Below are 20,626 nucleotides of genomic sequence, written 5' to 3'. Positions count from 1 at the left end.
ATACTCGTCTTTCCCAGTAGTTAGATTCCTCTGTATACATGATATATTCTTTTAAATCACCATTTCTCCAAATAATACTTTTTCTACCAAAAAATTCTACATCTTCTTTAGCACATTCTCTAATCATTATTATATGCTCTCATATGGGTATGTAGATTAGATACTAGGTTAGTGTATCAATGCGAAGTTAAGATCAGCTCTGTACCTATAGATTTTACTCAGTCTAGAGAATACAAAGAAGTTGTTTTCCCTTCTGAAGTCCTCTCTGTAGAGGTTGTGAGCATAAACATCAATTTTCTAAGATATATTTGCTAGAGAATTTTACTAATATTATGCATAGATTTGGAGGAACGTTAAGTCATCTCCCTAAGGCCAGGAAAATCAATGTTTTTACAAGGACTAGAAAGGATTCCTCAGTAGCTAAGTTTCAGAGCATTTCTTTCAAGATACACTCTGAATGGTCTCTGGGGAATATGTTTTGTTTTCAAGGAAAGGAATGTAAAAGTAAATGGTTGTGTTGTGGACAGAAATGTTACTATTTTTTGGATGAATTGAAGAATTTTGAAGACAGTAAAAATATCTGCAAGCAAATGGCCTCCACACTTCTTAATATAGAAGATAAGGAAGAATTTGAGATGCATTACTGTTTTTCATCTCACACTGTGTTTATCTGGCGATTAGTTGTTGCCTAAATCTGTTTTGGGTCTTTTGGCTGTCCTGGATCTTCTTTGCTGCCCTTTGGCTTTCTCTAATTGCAGTGAGACGGCTTCTCACTCAGGTGACTTCTCTTGTTGTGGAATATGGGCTCTAAAGCATGGGCTCAGCGCTTGTGGTGCTTGGATTTAGCTGTTTTGTGGCATATGGAAGCCTCCTGGACTGGGGATGAAGCTGTGTGCCCTGTATTGGCAGACAGATTATTGACTACTTGACCACCAGGGAAGTCCTATTAGCTAAATCTTAATGCTTGATAATATTTGAGTGTCCATAGTTTATAGTTGTAAGTTGATTCAGATCTAGACAGTACTCATGTTAAAGTCAGAAATACAAGTAGAAACGAAATTAGAATTTCATTTAATCCATCTAATTCATTCCCAACTAGAAGGGCTAGTTCTTTACCACCTGCAATGCAGGAGAATTCATCTGCATTTCAGGTAAAGAATCCACCTGCAGTGCAGGAGACCTGGGTTCGATCCTTGCATTAGGAAGATCCCCTGGAGGAGGGCATGGTAACCTATTCCAGTATTCTTTCCTGGAGAATCCCCATGGAGAGAGGAACCTGGAAGGCCACAGTCCATGAGTTTGCAAAGCATCACACATGACTGAGTGATTAAGCACAGCACAGAATTTTTCCCATAGGACAAACATGAAGCAATTAGAAAAAAAAATTATGCTTAAAATATATCATTTTATCAGAGATAATTATATTTTCACATTGTTAAATGAAAAAAAAAAAAGTCTGAAGAAAAAAGCCTTTTTACCTCCAACAAAATCAAGAAAAACAACATTACCACTGAGTTTGAGGTAAAAGGAAGAACTCAATATGAATTTAATTTTGAAGATCAATTAATTGCAACTCATATTACATTTTAACTCATACTGGTTTCTTAGAAAATTGAACTAAATATTTCATAATCATTATCCTTGGTTTGAACAGGGAAATAATTTACTATTATTTTTCAATAAATATTCTTACATTCCAGGCTAAAAAGAATCTTTTAATATCCATTCACTCACCCAATTTTCTGTACTAGGCCAATTACCCATATGCTTGGCTTTTAACAACTCATGAAGTGAAGTCGCTCAGTCATGTCCTACTCTTTGCGACCCCATGGACTGTAGCCTACCAGGCTCCTCCTTCCATGGGATTCTCCAGGCAAGAATACTGGAGTGGGTTGCCATTGCCTTCTCTGACATATGTACATACATTTTTTAAAACTTAAGTTACAAGATGAGCATCAGTTACATTTGTACTTACCAAGTAATTTCCAGATGTCTCCTGGCTAAAAATCCAAAGCATAAAACAGAAGCAATATTGTAACACATTCAATGAAGGCTTTAAAAAAGTGGTCCATATTCAAAAAATATTTTGTTTTAAAAAATGGATAAGTAAGCTAAGATAGTGCTGTTTTATGTCTCATTATGCCACTATATTTAACAAAATATAACTAAAATTTATTATTTTATCATTTGAACAGAATTAGGATGAAATTGATCTTTATACTGTTTTGTTATTCAAAAAATAAAAATATTATAAAGATTATTTCAGTTCAGAAGTATAAAAGTCTATTTTTTTCTCATAGAATATATTCCTTTTTATTGCAGAACTTCATTCAAAGCCATCTATCCTATTTCTATTCGATTGGATTATCTCATAAAGGAACCAGAAATCAATGGACATGGGAAAATAAGTCAACACCTTTCTCAAATTGTAAGTTTCTAGAACAGATAGTAATTAATCAGTTTCATCTTCTAGTTTACATTTTGAAAAGTACACAGGAAAATGCAGACATTTAATATTAGACATATATGCATACATATATGAGCATATACAGGTGGTAAAGAATCTGCTGGCAATGCAGGAGACTCGGGTTTGATCCCTGGGTCAGGAAGATCACCTGAAGAATGACAACCCATGGCAATATTCTTGCCTGGGAAATCCCATGAGCAGAGAAGCCTGGCAGGCTACAATGCATGGGGTTGTAACTATCGGACATGACTTAGCAACTGAGCACACACATGTACATACATATACACACATACAAAGAATTTAAGTTCAGAAAATGAGTATATGGAGAGAGGGAGCCTTTTCATCTTGATTGCTATAATCCTCATAAAGTATGCTTTAGGAAAGGCTAAGGCACCAAGGGATAGTTTCTTAAAGGAAAGAGAAAATATATATATATACCTTAAATTTGGACCAATATTTCTTATGTCTGCATTAGTGAATATCTATTTTACATTATTTATATGCTCTTATTTTATGTTAAGTGATTGGAAAGAGTCAAACAAGGGAAACTGTGCAAGTATTCAACCAACGCAAGTGGCTGCTCCTGACTGCTCCAGACTCATACACATTATTTGTGAGAAGTAAGTTGCTTGTCTTGCTACCTAATGAAACAACCAAAGACACATACAACAACTTTTCCTTGTAAAAAGTCAGACCCTTGGAAGTCCAGTCTGTATATCTCTCATTTCAGAATATCTTTGCTTTGTTATGGGCTGCACCTGTATTCTAGCTTGATAGAAATACATTATGGACCCGCCACTTCTGCCTCTTTCAAATGTAGATCTCAGACCACACTATTATGAGCACAGGCTGGTAGAGTGAGAAAGTATCAGTGCTTCTCATGCACCTTAGGACACAAAGTTCTGTATACTCAATTTGCGCAACTCAAATAGATCTAGTAAGTAATCTTGCAAACTGTTGTTACTGTCATGTACATTTTACCTGGATTTAATGCTAAGAATAATGTCATTACTTTATACAGATTGTATATACATTTGCTTGATTCCTTACATTTTAGCAGAAAGACAGGATACTAACAGAAAAGAAAATAAATAGTATCTTGAATCAGATCTATGTTTGTGACCTACACTACAACTAATAGCTTGAGTGCTCTCTAGCAAGTCCAAACTTCTGAGTGTGTTTCCATATTACAAAGGGGCTGTACCATTTTGTATTCTATATTTGCTTGTGTCCTGCCAACATTTAATACTGATAATCTGTAAAACCATTTTTAATAAAGGTGTGTTTATTTTGTATATATCTAATGAATAAATACTGTGCACTATATTTTCATATGATTTTATTAACCACAGATCTCCTATGGTAAAGTACCAATTAAAATATCTAGCCTATTTTTATTGGTTTGCTCATTTTCTTATTATTGAACTTTGAGAGTTCTTTATATATTTTGGATGCTAATATTTTATCAGACATGTGATTTATAAATATTGCCTTGAAGTATACCTTGTAATCTCTTAACATTGTTTTTAGAAATTTAGATGAGCAGAAGTTTGTAACTAGATGAAGGTGAAAGTCGCTCAGTTGTGTCAGACTCTTTGTGACCCCATGGACTCATCCATGGAATTTTCCAGGCCAGAATACTGGAGAGGGGAGCCTTTCCCTTCTCCAGGGAATCTTCCCAACCCAGGGATCGAACCCAGGTCTCCTGCACTGCAGGCAGATTCCTTATCAGTTGAGTCACAGGGAAGCCCAAGAATACTGACATGAGTAGCCTATCCCTCATCCAGGGGAAACTTCCTGACCCAGGAATCGAACCAGGGCCTCCCACATTGCAGGCAGATTCTTTACCAACTGAGCTATCAGGGAAGCCTTGTAACTAGATGAAATGAAATTAATAAGGTTTAAATTTACATTTTTATATTTAAGAAGTTTTTAATTAAGAAATCTTTAATTAACCTGAACTTGAAATTTTTTCTCCTGTGCCTTCTTCTAGAAGGTCTAAGTTAACAGAGAATTCTATATTCCATTTCAAGTTAATATTTGTATATAGTGCAAAGTATGGATTAAATTCTTTTTAATTTTTTTTATTGGCAAAGAGATGTCTAGTTATTTCAGCACGACTTTAAAAAAAAATTTTACTCTCCTGTTGAATTATCATGACATGTTTGTCAAAAATCAATTGACCCCTTGTGCATGGATCTTTTTCTAAAATCTTTACCCTATTTCATTGATCTGAATATCTGCCTTCTTTCACCAATATCTTGATTATGTGAATTTATAGAAAGTCTTGAAGTAATGTGAGTTCTCCTACTTTGTCTTTTTCAAAATTGCTTTGACTTTTGTTTTGCAAAGAAAAAAAAAATTTACTTAGTGGCCATTTTTTATTATAATTTCATTATCTGGTAAATAAAATCTTAGCTACATGAAAAAAATGACTGATTCTCAGATCAGTTCAGTTCAGTCACTCAGTCATGTCCAACTCTTTGTGACCTCATGGACTGCAGCATGCCAGGCTTCCCTGTCCATCACCAACTACTGGAGCCTACTCAAACTCATGTCCATAGAGATGGTGATGCCATCCAATCATTTCATCCTCTGTTGTCCCCTTCTCCGCCTGCCCTCAATCTTTCCCAGCATCAGGGTCTTTTCCAGTGAGTCAGTTCTTTGCCTCAGGTGGCCAAAGTATTGGAGTTTCAGCTTCAGCATCAGGCCTTCCAATGAATATTCAGGAATGATTTCCTTTAGGATTGACAGGTTGGATCTCCTTGCAGTCCAAGCGACTCTCAAGAGTCTTCTCCAACACCACAGTTCAAAAGCATCAGTTCTTCAGCACTCAGCTTTCTTTATAGTCCAACTCTCACATCCATACATGACTACTGGAAGACAGAGGTAGGAAATACATAAGAAGAGCCTGGAGATTTTTGTAGTTCTAGAAAATGGAGAAGTACTTAAAACGGTAGGGGTATGCAAGAAGATTGAGGAACTAGATAAAGGAATTACCAGTGACCAAAGATGGAACAATGTTAAGCAGCAAAAATCAAAATAAGATAGTATTGAATTATAACCCCAATATAAAATATCCATGAGTCCATAGTAGTCTAAAATGATTAAATACTTAAGTGAATGAGGGAGATGAAACAAATCTTTTGTGCAAATACAATATTGTAAAGTAAAAAAAATAATAATTAATTAATTTAAAAATAAATAAAAGTTAAAAGAATTCTAAACAAATAATGTAGATGCTCTTGCCTAAAGGTGATGGGACTCCTTATTCCTTAAGTACTTACTGCACATAATGATTTCCTTCCAAAGAAATTATTATACAGTCAAATGGAAGGGGAAAATGAGAGTAACTTTAGAGTGGAAAATTTGACAAATTCCACCCCAGTGAGCAAAGGTAACATCAACAGTGATAAGTCATGCTCACAGTTTGTTCTCTTGATGTGATGTGATAAAATTTGCCCTCTGTGGTCCTCCCCCAAACTTACACTTCAATTTATTCATGAGAAAAATGTCAGACAAATCCCAGTGAGGGGTATTCTAAAATATACCTATCTAGTGGCTTCCCTGGTGGCTCAGAGGTTAAAGCATCTGCCCCCAATGCGGGAGACCTGGGTTCGATCCCTCGGTCGGGAAGATCCCCTGGAGAAGGAAATGGCAACCCACTCCAGTATTCTTGCCTGGAGAATCCCGCGGACTGAGGAGCCTGGTGGGCCTCAGTCCACGGGGTCACAAAGAGTTGGACACGACTGAGTGACTTTACTTACTTAGTACTTTTGCCTGGAAAATCCCCTGGATGGAGGAGACTGGTAGGCTGCAGTCCATGGGGTTGCTAAGAGTCGGACCCGACTGAGCGACTTCACTTTCAGTTTTCACTTTCATGCATTGGAGAAGGAAATGGCAACCCACTCCAGTGTTCTTACCTGGAGAATCCCAGGGACAGAGGAGCCTGGTGGGCTGCCGTCTATGGAGTCGCAGAGTCAGACATGACTGAAGTGACTTAGCAGCAGCAGCAGCATTTTTCAAAACTATCAAGATCATTAAAGACAAGGAAAGTCTGAAATAGCCAAGGGGAGCCTAAGGAGACATGGCATTTGGTATGTCATGTGGTAAGCTGGTGGGATCCTGGAATATAAAAAGGACATAGGAAAAAAATTTACGGAAGCATGGATAAACTATGGATTTAGTTACTAAAAGTATATTGATGTTAGTTTATTAATTATAACTAATGTGCAATACTAATATAAAATTCATTGAAAAGGAACTGAGTGCAGAGTATATAGAAGGTGAAGGTGAAGTCGCTCAGTCGTGTCCGACTCTTTGCGACCCCGTGGACTGTAACCCACCAGGCTCCTCCGTCCATGGGATTCTCCAGGCAAGAGTACTGGAGTGGGTTGCCATTTCCTTCTCCAGGGGATCTTCCCGACCCAGGGATAGAACCCAGGTCTCCTGCATTGCAGGCAACCACTTTAACCTCTGAGCTATACTATTGTGAAACTTTTTCTGTAAATGTATATTGTTCTAAAAAATAAAATACATTAAAAAAATTAAAATTAGTGTGTAAAAGTCTACAAAATAAATGTTTAATATGTTTCTGATTTGTTAACTTCTTTTTGAAATAGGAGGAAAATTGATTTATTGGTTTTTATCATACAACAATGTGAATCAGTCTTAAGTGTACTATGTCCCCTCCCTCTTTAACTTTCCACTCACCCTATCCCGCCCCTCTGGGTTGTCACAGAGAACCTAGTTGTGTGCCTCTGATTTTGATTGGCTTAAATTCATAGAGCAATTAAGGGAGAAAAGAAATCATCATAATGTTTAGATTTTAACATTTAGTTTAGGAACACAGTTTATTTATCAAGTTGTCTTTTTCAAATTTTCTCACTAGTATTTTATAATTTTCAGCATATAAATAGTGCACATGCTTTGGTACATTTATACTACCAACTTAATGTTTTTGATACTACTGCAAATGGTACTTTTTGTTTATCTCAATTTTCAATAATTTAATTTTAGTATATGGAAATATAACTGATTTTGATATGCTGTTCTATCTGAAACCATGTTTAACTTACTGATTAGTTTTAGAGGATTTTGGAGATACTTTGGAAATTTCTATGCAGACAATTATGTCATTTTGTAAATAAACATAGTTTTGTTTTCTCTTTCCAATCTATATGACTTTTTACAATAGAGAAGAAGAGTCAACAGATGTAGCAAACAAATTTATGGTTATCACATAGAAGCAAATTAAAAAGCAGAGACATTGCCTTGCTGACAAAGATCCCTATATCAAAATTATGGTTTTTCCAATAGTCATGTATGGATGTGAGTGTTGGACTATAAAGAAGGCTGAGCATCGAAGAATTGATGCTTTTGAACTGTGGTGTTGGAGAAGACTCTTGAGAGTCCCTTGGGCTGCAAGGAGATCCAACCAGTCCATCCTAAAGGAGATCAGTCCTGGGTGTTCATTGGAAGGACTGATGTTGAAGCTGAAGCTCCAGTACTTCGGCCACCTGATGCAAAGAACTGACTCATTTGAAAAGACCCTGATGCTGAGAAAGATTAAAGGCAGAAGAAGAAGGGGATATCACAGGATGAGGTGGTTGGATGGCATCACTGACTTGATGGGCATGAGTTTAAACAAGCTCCAGGAGATGGTGAGAAATCTCCTGGGAGATTTGGTGTGCTACAGTCCATGGGGTCTCAAAGAGTCGGACACAACTGAGCAACTGAACAACAGAAACAACAGAGGATGAGGGGGAGGGATAAACTAGGAGATTAGCATTGACGTATACACATTACTATATATAAAACAGATAATTAATAAGAATCTGCTGTAGAGCACAGGGAACTCTACTCAATATTCTGTAACGGCCCCTATGGGAAAAGAAACTGAAAACAGAGTAGACAGAGGTATGTGTATAACTGAATCACTTTGCTGTACACCTGAATCTAACACATGTTGTAAATCAACTAGAATCCAATTTAGAAAAAAAAAATTTTAAGAAAAAAATATATGTGTCTTTCTTTTTCAGTTTGTGTCTTTCTTAAATATTTGCTTTTGCTCCTAAAACAAAACAAAACAAAATATGTCCTCCCAAATATATGTTAATGAAGTAAGGATCTGTTTACCTCACAGTGCATTTTCATATCATGAAGTGAAGTGAAGTCACTCAGTCGTGTCCAACTCTTTGCGACCCCATACACTGTAGCCTGCCAGGCTCCTCTGTCCATGGGATTTTCCAGGCAAGAGTACTGGAGTGGTGTGCCATTTCCTTCTCCAGGAGATCTTCCCAACCCAGGGCTTGAACCCCAGTCTCCCGCATTCCAGACAGATGCTTTACCGTCTGAGCCACCAGGGAACTTAAGTGCACAGTCAGTGACATCTGTCTACCTTCCATATGATATACTTTGAATATATGTTAATTTCTGATTTATGAGAATATTTTAAATAAACAAATACAAAATTGATATTACTGAATCTCATAGTCTCAATACACAAATATTTAAAAAATTTTAGATGAATTTGAAGATGACTAATACTAAATATGGGATGACTATGGGCTTCCCTCATAGTTCAGTTGGTGAAGAACCCACATGCAGTGCAGGATACACTGATTCAATTCCTGGGCTGGTAAGATCCAATGGAGAAAGGATAGGCTACCCACTCCTGTGTTCTTGTGCTTCCCTTGTGGCTCAGCTGGTAAAGAATCTGTCTGCAATGCAGGAGACCTGCGTTCAATCCTTGGGTTGGGAAGATCTCCTGCAAAAGTGAATTCTCCAGTGTTCTGGCCTGGAGAATTCCATGGCCTGTATAGTCCATGGATCCCAAAGAGTCGGACATGACTAAGCGACTTTCACTTTCACTCACTTTCACTTTCAATACAAAATAAATTACTGAGGAAATTGAAAGTACTAGTAAATAAAGGAATAAAACCCCATATTTTTCCTGAAAAATATTTTTACGACCTGTAAACATTGCCAGAACTTTGTTTCTCATAGGTTATTATTGATTCTTGGGTTAAAATGTCTTAATATTTTGCCATTTAGTTACTTTGTAATTTGAGAAATTTGGATTTGAACAATCATTAAATAATGATAAAATTGATAAATATACAACCATTTAATTTTCAATAAATATTCTCCCTCATAAAATGCCAAATTATAGAGTAAATCCTGCAATAGATAAAATAACTTCCAGGCAAACTGTTTTCATTTAGCTTTATTCACCAACTACTTGTATTATATATACAAAAAAACAAATTTATGAATGCAAAACTGGATTTATTTTGATAGAAAGATAATCATAATACCAAACCATTTAAACTTTCATATTGCAGTGAACTCGAAGATGAGGGAATTTGAACACTGGAAAATTTATTGCTAACCAGGCTGGTAATACCAACAGCTGTGGAGAAACCACCCACACACACACACAAAATTTAACATCAAAAAATGAATTAAATATTTCCCAAGACATCTGGAGACATAAAGATTATATTCTCCATAATATACTTTTGACCGACTTTCATTTTGATTCATTCTTGTCTTCATGTGTAGTTAACATTAATATTAGATAATTAATATGTGGCCCAAGGTAAATTATTTCCTGCAACAAACATGATACTATGAGCCCTCCAAAATTTCTACATAGCTTACCTATAGCAAGTTCTCCTGTATCTGTCTTTGTTCAACAATGTGACAGCAGAATTACATGCCCACACTGCCTGATAACACCTGTGTCTGTGCCTTGAGATTTCACCAATTGGAGGATAAGCTTGATCAGAACACAGCTGGGACGAGCTCTCTCAGCTGGCCTTTCACCTCTGCTTTTAGACTGGGAGGTCCGTGTTGATATTTATGACTGGCTTCAGAGACATGATGTCAGAAAAAGATAAGCGAAAAGCGAAATCGCTCAGTCATGTCTGACTCTTTGCGACCCCATGGACTGTAGACTACAAGGTTCCTCTGTTCATGGGATTCTCCAGGCAAGAATACTGGAGTGGGTTGTCGTTTCCTTCTCCAGGATATCTTCCCAACCGAGGAATCGAACCGGGTCTCCAGCGTTGCAAGCAGATGATTTTACCGTCTGAGCCACCAGGGAAGCTCAGAGAAAGATAGCCAATGATCAAATAACATTTAATATTCCCACTCAGAAAGTTTCTGCTGGTTTCAGTATCTGACTTACTTCAAACTCTGTCAGACAAAAATCATAGAGAACTAAAATGCCAAATTTTATCATCTCATAGATCAAACCAAACGTGAACTTTAGCGGCCAACATAAACTTGAAAAATCAAAGCCTCTTCAGACTCATGAGGGTACGAAATGGTTAATAATTAAATCCCAAAATTCTAAAAATAGATTAGTTGATGATTTATAGATAAAAATTAAAAAACATCAAACTGTACATAAATATCACCCTATATGTTTAAGCACATACTGAGAATAGCCAAACTGATTGATGCAATATAGTAAATATATACAATATTGGGTTGACTGATTTGAATAATGGCAGATTTCTATGTCTTTTTTGTGTTCTCTTTAAATTTTCAGAAGAAACAGACATTGGCTTCCAATAAAAAATGGCAACTATAATTGAAAAGCTTAAAATGTTGAATGGTTTTGAAAGTTTCCCATTAAACGCATCAGAATGAAAATAATCTGTTCTACTAGATACCCTTGACTGAAGACCGGTCCTCCTCTATCAGGGATGGCTGTCCTCTGCAATCAAGTGTGCAGCTTCGAGAGGGACACACATGGAATGGTGAGGGAGGAAAGGGACACCCACATAGCCAGCCAGATCAGCTGAATCATCCCGAGATCAATGGGGTGACAGATGTCAAAACCAGATCACCCTCACATCCTCCATGTATTTTCTGACTTTCTCTTTCAAGTCACCTTTTACTGATTGATTCATAGTATCATGTTTGTAGTATCCATGGAATTATCTTTTTTTTTTTTCCTTTTTCTTTCTGTAGTTGATTTCTACTTACCTACGGTTGTGGTCAGAAAAGATGTTTGAAATAATTTCTATCCATTACATTTCTTGAGCCTGGTTGTGTGTCCTGGAATGTGATCTATCCTTGAGAATGTTTCAGGTGCACTTAAAAAGAATGTGTGTTCTGGGGTTGTTGTATGCAAAAAGTCCTGCAGACATCAATTAAGTTCAACTGTTCTATTGTGTCATTAAGAATCTTGGTTACCTTATTGATTTTATACTGGGAGATCTGTCCAGTGATGTCAATGGGGTGTTAAGATCTCCTACTATTATTATATTCCTTTTAATTTTTCTTTTTATATCATTAGAGTTTGTTTTATGTATTTGGGTGTTGCCATTTCCTATACCAGGGGAACTTCCAGACCCAGGGATTGAATTTATGCCTCTTGTGTCTCTTGCATTGATAGGCAGATTCTTTAGACCAGTACCACCTCAGTTCAGTTTAGTTCAGTCACTCATTCATGTCCGACTCTTTGCGACCCCATGAATCGCAGCACAGAGGGCCTCCCTGTCCATCACTAACTCCCGGAGTTCACTCAGACTCATGTCCATCGAGTTGGTGATGGCATCCAGCCATCTCATCCTCTGTCGTCCCCTTCTCCTCCTGCCCCCAGTCCCTCCCAGCATCAGAGTCTTTTCCAAGGAGTCAACTCTTCACATGAGGTGGCCAAAGTACTGGAGTTTCAGCTGTAGCATCATTCCTTCCAAAGAAATCCCAGGGCTGATCTCCTTCAGAATGGACTGGTTGGATCTCCTTGCAGTCCAAGGGACTCTCAAGAGTCTTCTCCAACACCACATTTCAAAAGCATCAATTCTTTTGTACTCAGCTTTCTTCACAGTCCAACTCTCACATCCATACATAACCACTGGAAAAATCATAGCCTTGGCTAGACGGACCTAGGAAGCCATTAACGTATTGAGGTCATATATTAGCAAGTGTAATATCTTCTTCATGTATTGACCCCTTTATCATTACACAATATTCTTCTTTATGTTTCATTATGAACTTTCCTTTAAAGACTATTTTGTCCTATAAGAGCATTGTTACATGTCCTTTCTTGTAATTTTCCTTTGAATTTTCTATTTATCTTGTGGTTTAAGTCCTCTCTTCATCTCCTTGCCATTGTTTGACTAGGTAATATTTAAAAAAATTATCTTTTCTTGAACTGTATAGTAGTACTTGAATCTATGTTGTTACATCAAATATTCCTAGTAAAATCCAACTAGCCATGATTGGAGGATGAATTCATGAATGACATAATGACTATTTATTTAATATTTCAACCTTTGTCATGGAGGTATATTTTATTAATATGATGTTCTTATTTTGTTCTTTCAAGGGCATGTGTTTTTGTCACAGAAAGTCTGAAGATTAAATTTTTTATTTAATAAGAATAAAACTGAATATAAGAACTAGGGCAGAGAAAGGAAATGGTATTTTGAAAATGATGGTCTTTGTTCCAGATACAGTATGGTTGGAAATGTAGTGATTTTAAGAATAACTAGTGAAAAATATCCTTAAATACCTGTTGAAAATGGGATTATGATTTTTAGAACTTTTTCTATGACAATAGAAATGAAATAACAATGGATGTGAAGGCAAGGTATATTCACTGCCAAGATTTAGCAATCTAGTTTTAAAAGTAAAACTGGAGGTATTCTAAGTTTGTGGTGTATGTGACTAAGATGGAAACAAGATACCTGCATAGGTGATTAAACTTCCACTTTCTCAGATCTTTTAGAATATGATAACAATTTTTCAGAGGCATTTAAAAATGGAAAGTATAAATAACACACTTAGAGATCCATTTGTGCTTTTAAATGCAGCCCAGAGTCTCCTATTTTCTGGAGGTGTGTGATGAGCTAAACTCTCCTCAAATAGCCTAAGTGTGAGAATTTCCTGTTCAACTTGAGGTGACACATTGATGACAAATGAACTTTTTCCATTCTTGCTTCACTCTGAGCCTTCACAGGGCACTCTGTGAAAGTCACAGACGTTGCTTATTCTTGTCCCGGATTTATGTTTTCAAATTTCTCCGTTTATTACCCAGCTATAGCAGGCCTCTTTTATGAGAGTATCCTGACCTCCCTACTAGAGAATGCATGACTTTCTGGCCAACAGAAGGTATGTGTCCCTCCTCTCCTGTCTCTCTATTAGACCGTCTCACTTAGTGGGAACTAACAAATATTAAATGTGATACAACTGAAGTACAGTTTATATATGGCAAAATCAAAGTAGAACATTATTTTTTAAAATAATTTGGGGTAAAAAGCAATCATAAAATATCAAATATGATGGACCATTTCTCCAAGTATTCAAATTATTGTCTGTAGAATGTTACTCAAGTGCATACACACACGGCATGAATGGGTTTGTATATAATATTAAGTAAAACCCAAAGACCTCATGATAGGGAACAATTAGTTTGAGATTTTATGATCAGTAGAAGGTAAGTTTTTTGTATAATAATATGTTAATATATTTTTGCTCAAACTTTATAAATATATTCTTGGAAAGGAATTCATTGTATAGCAAAGGACAAACATAATTCCTCATACATGTATTAGATTGAATACAACAATCCAAATTTTTAATAAAAATCAGGTTGAGGTAACTTCCTAAAGGCTAATTTAAACTTAACTGTAAGCAATGGAAGTATTTTTTTTTAAATCAAACAGCATAAATGATAAACTAATTAAAGACACTAACTGATATAAATCAGAAATAATATCATAGAAATGATGACCAAAATAATAATTAAAACTGATAATTATTGAGAACTTATAAGTGCCCAGTTGAGTGCTCAGTGTTACATGCATTATATATTACATAACCTTATTTCCATTTTAGATTATAATATGATATTAGATACTAAATAACTTTTTGAAGATCACATTTCATAAATTTAAAAGCTATAATTCATTTCCAGATATTTTTGACTACTGCATCAACTGTCTGAATTATTGTTATGTTATCTGGATTTTTCATAAGTAATCACCATCACTTATACAACTAAAATGACCTTTACTAACTTTAACATCTATAGGATCTTTCTGGGAGTTTGAACCAACAGTGTCTCCCGTAAATGATATATACCTGTTTTTCATTTTGTAAGTTCAAATAATAGCCATTAAATCACTTATCAACAACTTTTGTAAAATAAGTATGTTTTAGTCTTTTTCTGTTGTTTTATTTTTCATATTGTTTAGTTTATATATGATTAGTGTGTCATGTGACATTTTACAATATATGAAACATTTCCTCAGTTTTTAATGATTTCTCAGAACTCCTCAACCATTCAAAATAAAGACCATTTGGTACCCTTTTCACTGATCAAAGTAAGTCACCAAATAATGTAATGTAGTGCAGGAGATTGTTGTGTATGCCAACATTACTCTCTCCTCATCTTTAAAGAACTTAGTCTTTAAATCATTATTAAATTTCAAGATTATTATAAATATAGGTGAATCTCTCTTGTTAATAAAACATTTTAATTTTAATTTTAATACAAGCACTATGATGATTTTAAAATATTTCTGTGGAATCTGACTTCAGTGAGGATATTATTAGCCACAAACTTCTTTATTGCTCCCTAATTTATTGCTTTTCATTGTTTCAACCAATAATATATTGCAAATACAGAATATCTTTTTTAAAAAAGTATTCTTTCATGAAAGCCTTGTTTAAAGTACTGAGGAATTTAGAAGCAGGCTTTACATTTGTTCAGCTGCAAAGTGAACACTAAACTCTTTGCCCCACCCATCTTATTATATTAAGGTTCTTATCTCACCTACGCCACTTATTCCTCAGTTCACTTAGAGCATGGTCCTTGACTTCACTCAGCTGCAAAGATGAATAACCAAGGAGCAACCTATGTAGAACTGAAGGCAGTCAAGAGCTCAAAGAGACAACAAATGAAACCTAAGATTTCTAAAAGTTCCAGTTCAATAACTGAGCAGGAATTAACATATGCAGAACTAAGTCTTGAAAATGCTCCTCAGAATCTTCATGAGAATGACAAGAACTACCACTCCAAAGGTGAAACACTAGTCACGCAATGAAACTGTTCTAGGATGTGCAGTTGGGGTGCAGAGGTGTGGAGGAAGAGCAGGGGAAAAGCTCTCATATTTTTCATTTTGAGAAAGGGAGCTAAAAGTTGGTTAGGGTATTCTAATGTGAAATTGGAAGGCTACTTTTATTCTGGCATTGCTATAATTTGAAGTCTTTGATCAACAACTCATTCACCATGATGTTCGCTGAAAATGAAACATATTAGAGAAAGACTACAGTGGTAGAAATGGGTTGGGGTCCAAGTTTATATCCATAAATCCCTGTTCGTATCGATTCTCATGTATGGAAAATCTAACCAACTGTCCCCATCACTCCTTCACTCCTTTCTCACTGTTTCCTTTTCTCTCCCTGCAGGTTCACCATCACCTTCAGAAAAGTTCATTGCTGGGATCCTGGGAATCATCTGCCTTGTCTTGATGTCCACTGTTGTGACAATGATTGTTTTTACTCCCTGTAAGTACATTTTTTAAAAACTATAAGGGAACTTTTCACTTTAATGATGGTCAGTCCTCTAAACATTTTCACAATGTTATAGAATGTGCCTATCATTAAAAATACATGCAATTAGACTAAGTGCAGAATGTTATTTGGAATTTGTGAAATACATACAATACAAGATAATTACAGAGAGTATATATATGGATATTCTGATTTCATAATTCAAAAACATGCTTTAGGAGACTGAAAGATCTTATTGAGAAACACAAATTAATTTTTGAGATTGGTAAGAGGTGGTAAAATCTGCTCCTTTAGGTTTTTAAAATATTTTTGCACCAAGTCTTCATTACCCGATTAATTTTTCTTGGTAAAATCAGCTTTATTCCAGACTACTCTAATCCTAAACAATAAACTGAATTTCAGACTCACAAAATGAAATGATTATGATTTATTTAGAGCAATGTTAATTTTTATAATGATTAATTTTGTAGCTACTGTAATACGGGAGCAGAATAACTCCTCTCCGATAGCAAGACTCCAGAAAGGTACATAATGATTTTAAAGCTCTGATATAAATACAGTTGGAATTTTGTCTCTATCTTAGGCTAGTGAAAATAAGAAAAGATTTAGGGGTAGAAGATAAATTATAAAACTGGGCAACAAACATGGGTAAATAATGATTATGGGAGAGTGTTTTCCCCTATGCAACAATATGATCACCATATCCATTGTTGGCAATTGATTCCAATTTTTGCCTGCTGTAATATGGTAAAAGACAAATAATTTTGCTACTCTAAAATAGAAGTTTCATTTCTTGATTTTTAGGACATGTAAAGAGGAGATATTTTTATATGTTTGCTTTATAGAGAGACATAAATTGCGGTATGAGAGATTGACACTGTGAATGTATGAGTGAGATTTGTTTTATATGTACCAAATTTGAGGTCACATAGCTTTTTTTAAATATATATTTAAATGTTTTCTATATATGTATATATACATACATGTTTATATCTATGCATATATGTAAGTTAATTTTTGTTTTTTAAAATTCAAATTGCCTTTGAATAGTAATTCATAATCTTTCTCCAGAATTTCATTGTGGTTGCTGTCCAAAAGAGTGGTTTACATATTCCAACAATTGCTATTCTATTAGTTTGGAAAAAGAAACATTGAATGGGAGTTTGATGTCCTGCACTACTAAGAATTCTACTCTGCTTTACATAGATAGTGAAGAGGAAATGGTAAGATATTAAGTGTTTCCAACACTTTATTAAAGGTTTGATTCAGTCAATATTATATTTGTTAGAATTCAAGTGTGTTTTTGTACATATTTGTAGTTTGCTTATTTTAAGATCTGTTAATATTCCATTAAACAGTGGAATATGACTTTATGATACTTTATTTTCATTTTAAAACCATTAATGCACGTTTGGTAATTTCCAGTTCTTCTGCTCCTTGTTAGCAGGTGTCCTGATGGATCACCTTGTAAGGCTCACCTGTGTTACCTACAGGATTCTCTCAGCACAGGAGGAATGGTTTACCTGTGCCACCTCCAACAGTTAGGTTAGGTATTGGGTGTTAGGAAGTAAGAGGCCTAGGTCACTTTCATCTGATGGTGGGGAGGATACAGTTCAGTCGCTCAGTCGTGTCTGACTCTTTGCGACCCGATGAACCTCAACATGCCAAGCCTCCTTGTCCATCACCAACTCCCGGAGTCCACCCAAACCCATGTCCGTTGTGTCGGTGATGCCATCCAGCCATCTCATCCTCTGTCGTCCCCTATACAAGATGCCGTGATTATTGTTACTGCACCTCCCACCCTGTTCTCTCATCATGCAGAAGAGATTAGAGATTACAGAGGATTAGGGCTGCTGGATACTCTCAGACCTCTTTCACTTTTCTCCTCCCACCATGCAGGGTTCTCCTTTCTTGTGTCTTGCATTAGTTCCCGTGTCTACAGTTCAACTGAGCAGGGAGTAACAGAGAGAAATGATTCTCTGACCCCTTGTCTCGTCCACTGGATTCCACAGAAATAGATTGCTTTGGGGTTTATCTAGTCAAAGAATGGTGTCAAACTCAGAAAACCAAATATTTGGCTCTCATGTCACTTATTTTCTCGATTTCATTCCCTTAATTTTCTTCTAAAACTGAGGAACATATAGTAGTAGAGAAATGCAATGAGATACTCACAGTATCCAGAAAAAAGAACATCACAGAAACTTAAAACTTATTAAAGGCTTGTTATGTTAGTTTTGCCATGAGTAAAAAATAAATTACATAAATCAGAATTTTCCTTACTGCACACGTATTCAATTACTCCACCTTCTTATCCCTCAGGCTTAATGTTAGATACAATTCACAGTTGTCAATATCCCCAAGTTGGTGTACTAAGTGTCTTCTTTTGTGGGATCTGTACAATTAATCCATGTCTTTGTAAATACTTCCTTTATTAAATGGTCCTCAAAAACAAAAAAAGGATTTTCCTTATTAACATTAGAAAACAGTGAAACTGATAAGTATAAATGTGAATTAATTTTGAATCAAAAGTACAGGCATGGTTAATATTTATGGCAATATTAAATATTCTAACTTGCAACTTTTATGATTTTAGTATTACATTTAGAATTTAACATGCTTATTCTATTCAAAGAACTAAGTTCAGTTCAGTTCAGTCACTCTGTCATGTCCAACTCTGAAACCCCATGGACTGCAGCACGCCAGGCTTCCCTGTCCATCACCAACTCTCGGAGCTTGCTCAAACTCATGTCCATTGAGTCTTCCATCCAATCATCTCATCCTCTGTTGTCCCCATCTCCTCTTGCCTTCAATCTTTCCCAGCTTCAGGTCTTTTCCAATGAGTCAGTACTTCACAGCAGGTGACCAAAGTATTGGAGTTTCAGCTTCAGCATCAGTCCTTCCAGTGAATACTCAGGACTGATTTCCTTTCGGATTGACTGGTTTGATCTCTTTGCAGTCCAAGGGACTCTCAAGAGCCTTCTCCAACACCACAGATCAAAAGCATCAGTTTTTCAGCGCTCAGCTTTCCTTATGGTTCAACTCTCACATCCATACATGACTACTGGAAAAGTCATAGCTTTGACTAGATGGACCTTTGTCGGCAATGTCTCTGCTTTTAATATGCTGTCTAGGTTGGTCATAGCTTTTCTTCCAAGGAGCAAGTGTCTTTTAATTTCAGGGCTGCAGTCACTATCTGCAGTGATATTGGAGGTCAAGAATATTAAGTCTGTAACTGTTTCCATTGTTTCCCCGTCTATTTACCATGAAGTGATAGGACCAGATGCCATGATCTTAGTTTTTCAAATGTTGAGTTTAAAGACAGCTTTTTCACTCTCCTGTTTCACTTTCATCAAGAGGCTTTCAGTTCCTCTTTGCTTTCCGCCATAAGGATGGTGTCATCTGCATATATGAGGTTATTGAGATTTCTCCTGGCAATCTTGATTCCAGCTTGTGCTTCATCCAGCTTGCTATTTCATATGATGTACTCTGCATAGAAGTCAAATAAGCAGGGTGACAATATACAGCCTTGATGTACTCTTTTCCCAATTTGGAACCAGTCCATTGTTCCATGTCTGATTCTAACTGTCGCTTCTTGACCTGCATACAGATTTCTCAGGAGGCAGGTAAGGCAGGTAAGAAATACCAATTTCTCTGGTATTCCAATCTCTTTAAGAATTTTCCACAGTTGTGATTCACAGTCCAAGGCTTTGGTGTAGTCAACTTTTATGTATTATAGTGTTAGATGTAAAATCTAACATACTCATTTTGTTCAAAGAACTAAAGATCCTAAGAAAGAATGCATCCTTTGACTTGCATTTTAAAAATTAATAAAAATCTTTCATGATGATATTTAAGTGAAAATTCTTTATTTTGGGCTAGAAATTTCTGATGTCCCTGCCAACTATATCATGGATTCCAGTCTTTCGTGAAGGTCGTGGTCATGCATGGAAGTGGCGAAATGGTTCAATTTTCAAACTAAAGTAAGATTTTTAAATGAATGCTATATAAAGGAGGAAAAATACAATAAAGAAATATTAATAACATGAATACATTTGTTTTCATTGAATTATAGAAAGCTGAAGAAGATGCTGAAAGTTAATAAAATGTTGATATAAATGTTCAAAAATAGGTCACTCCATAGCCCAATTTCCTAATAACAAACTCTTACTGAAATTTTATTAAAAACACCATTACCCATTTTCAAAATGTCTTTTATTACAGTTACATAGAAATACCATTGTTTCATGAGTTGCCTTCATAGAATATAACAAAATTATGCATTTTTTTCATAACAGGATAACAGACCATACACCTGGTGAACGTAACTGTGCTATACTATCCTCCAGGGGCATAAAAGCAGAAAGCTGTCAGATTCCAAATATGTATAATTGCAAGCATAAGCTTGAGAATTAAAAAGTAAGTTTGGATGCTGTTGAGTAATTTTATCCTTTATGAAAAGGAAATAATGTTATGCTTATATAAATTTTGAAATGAATTATGTTATTTGTTCTAATAAGGTTTCAATAATCATTGAAAGAAAACATCAAAATTCTGTAAATTCCATTAATAAAAATTTCTTCAATAAATTCCTTCAATAAAAATTCAAAATCAAAGTAAAAATTC

At 35.6% G+C, this 20,626-nt stretch overlaps 1 protein-coding gene across 1 annotated transcript; it reads left to right on the top strand.

Moving 5' to 3' along the window:
- Positions 1–15,324: 15,324 nt before the first annotated feature.
- On the top strand, positions 15,325–20,416 carry LOC128048398 (NKG2-A/NKG2-B type II integral membrane protein-like). Its single transcript, XM_052640780.1, has 6 exons — positions 15,325–15,511; positions 15,899–15,997; positions 16,474–16,527; positions 17,075–17,226; positions 19,883–19,983; positions 20,299–20,416. The coding sequence occupies exons 1-6, from the start codon at positions 15,325–15,327 to the stop codon at positions 20,414–20,416; spliced, it is 711 nt and encodes a 236-aa protein (XP_052496740.1).
- The last annotated feature ends 210 nt before the right edge of the window (positions 20,417–20,626 follow it).

Source organism: Budorcas taxicolor, chromosome 5, assembly GCF_023091745.1.
Source record: "Budorcas taxicolor isolate Tak-1 chromosome 5, Takin1.1, whole genome shotgun sequence".
Lineage (NCBI taxonomy): Eukaryota > Metazoa > Chordata > Mammalia > Artiodactyla > Bovidae > Budorcas > Budorcas taxicolor.
This window is presented reverse-complemented; position numbering and strand designations above follow the sequence as displayed.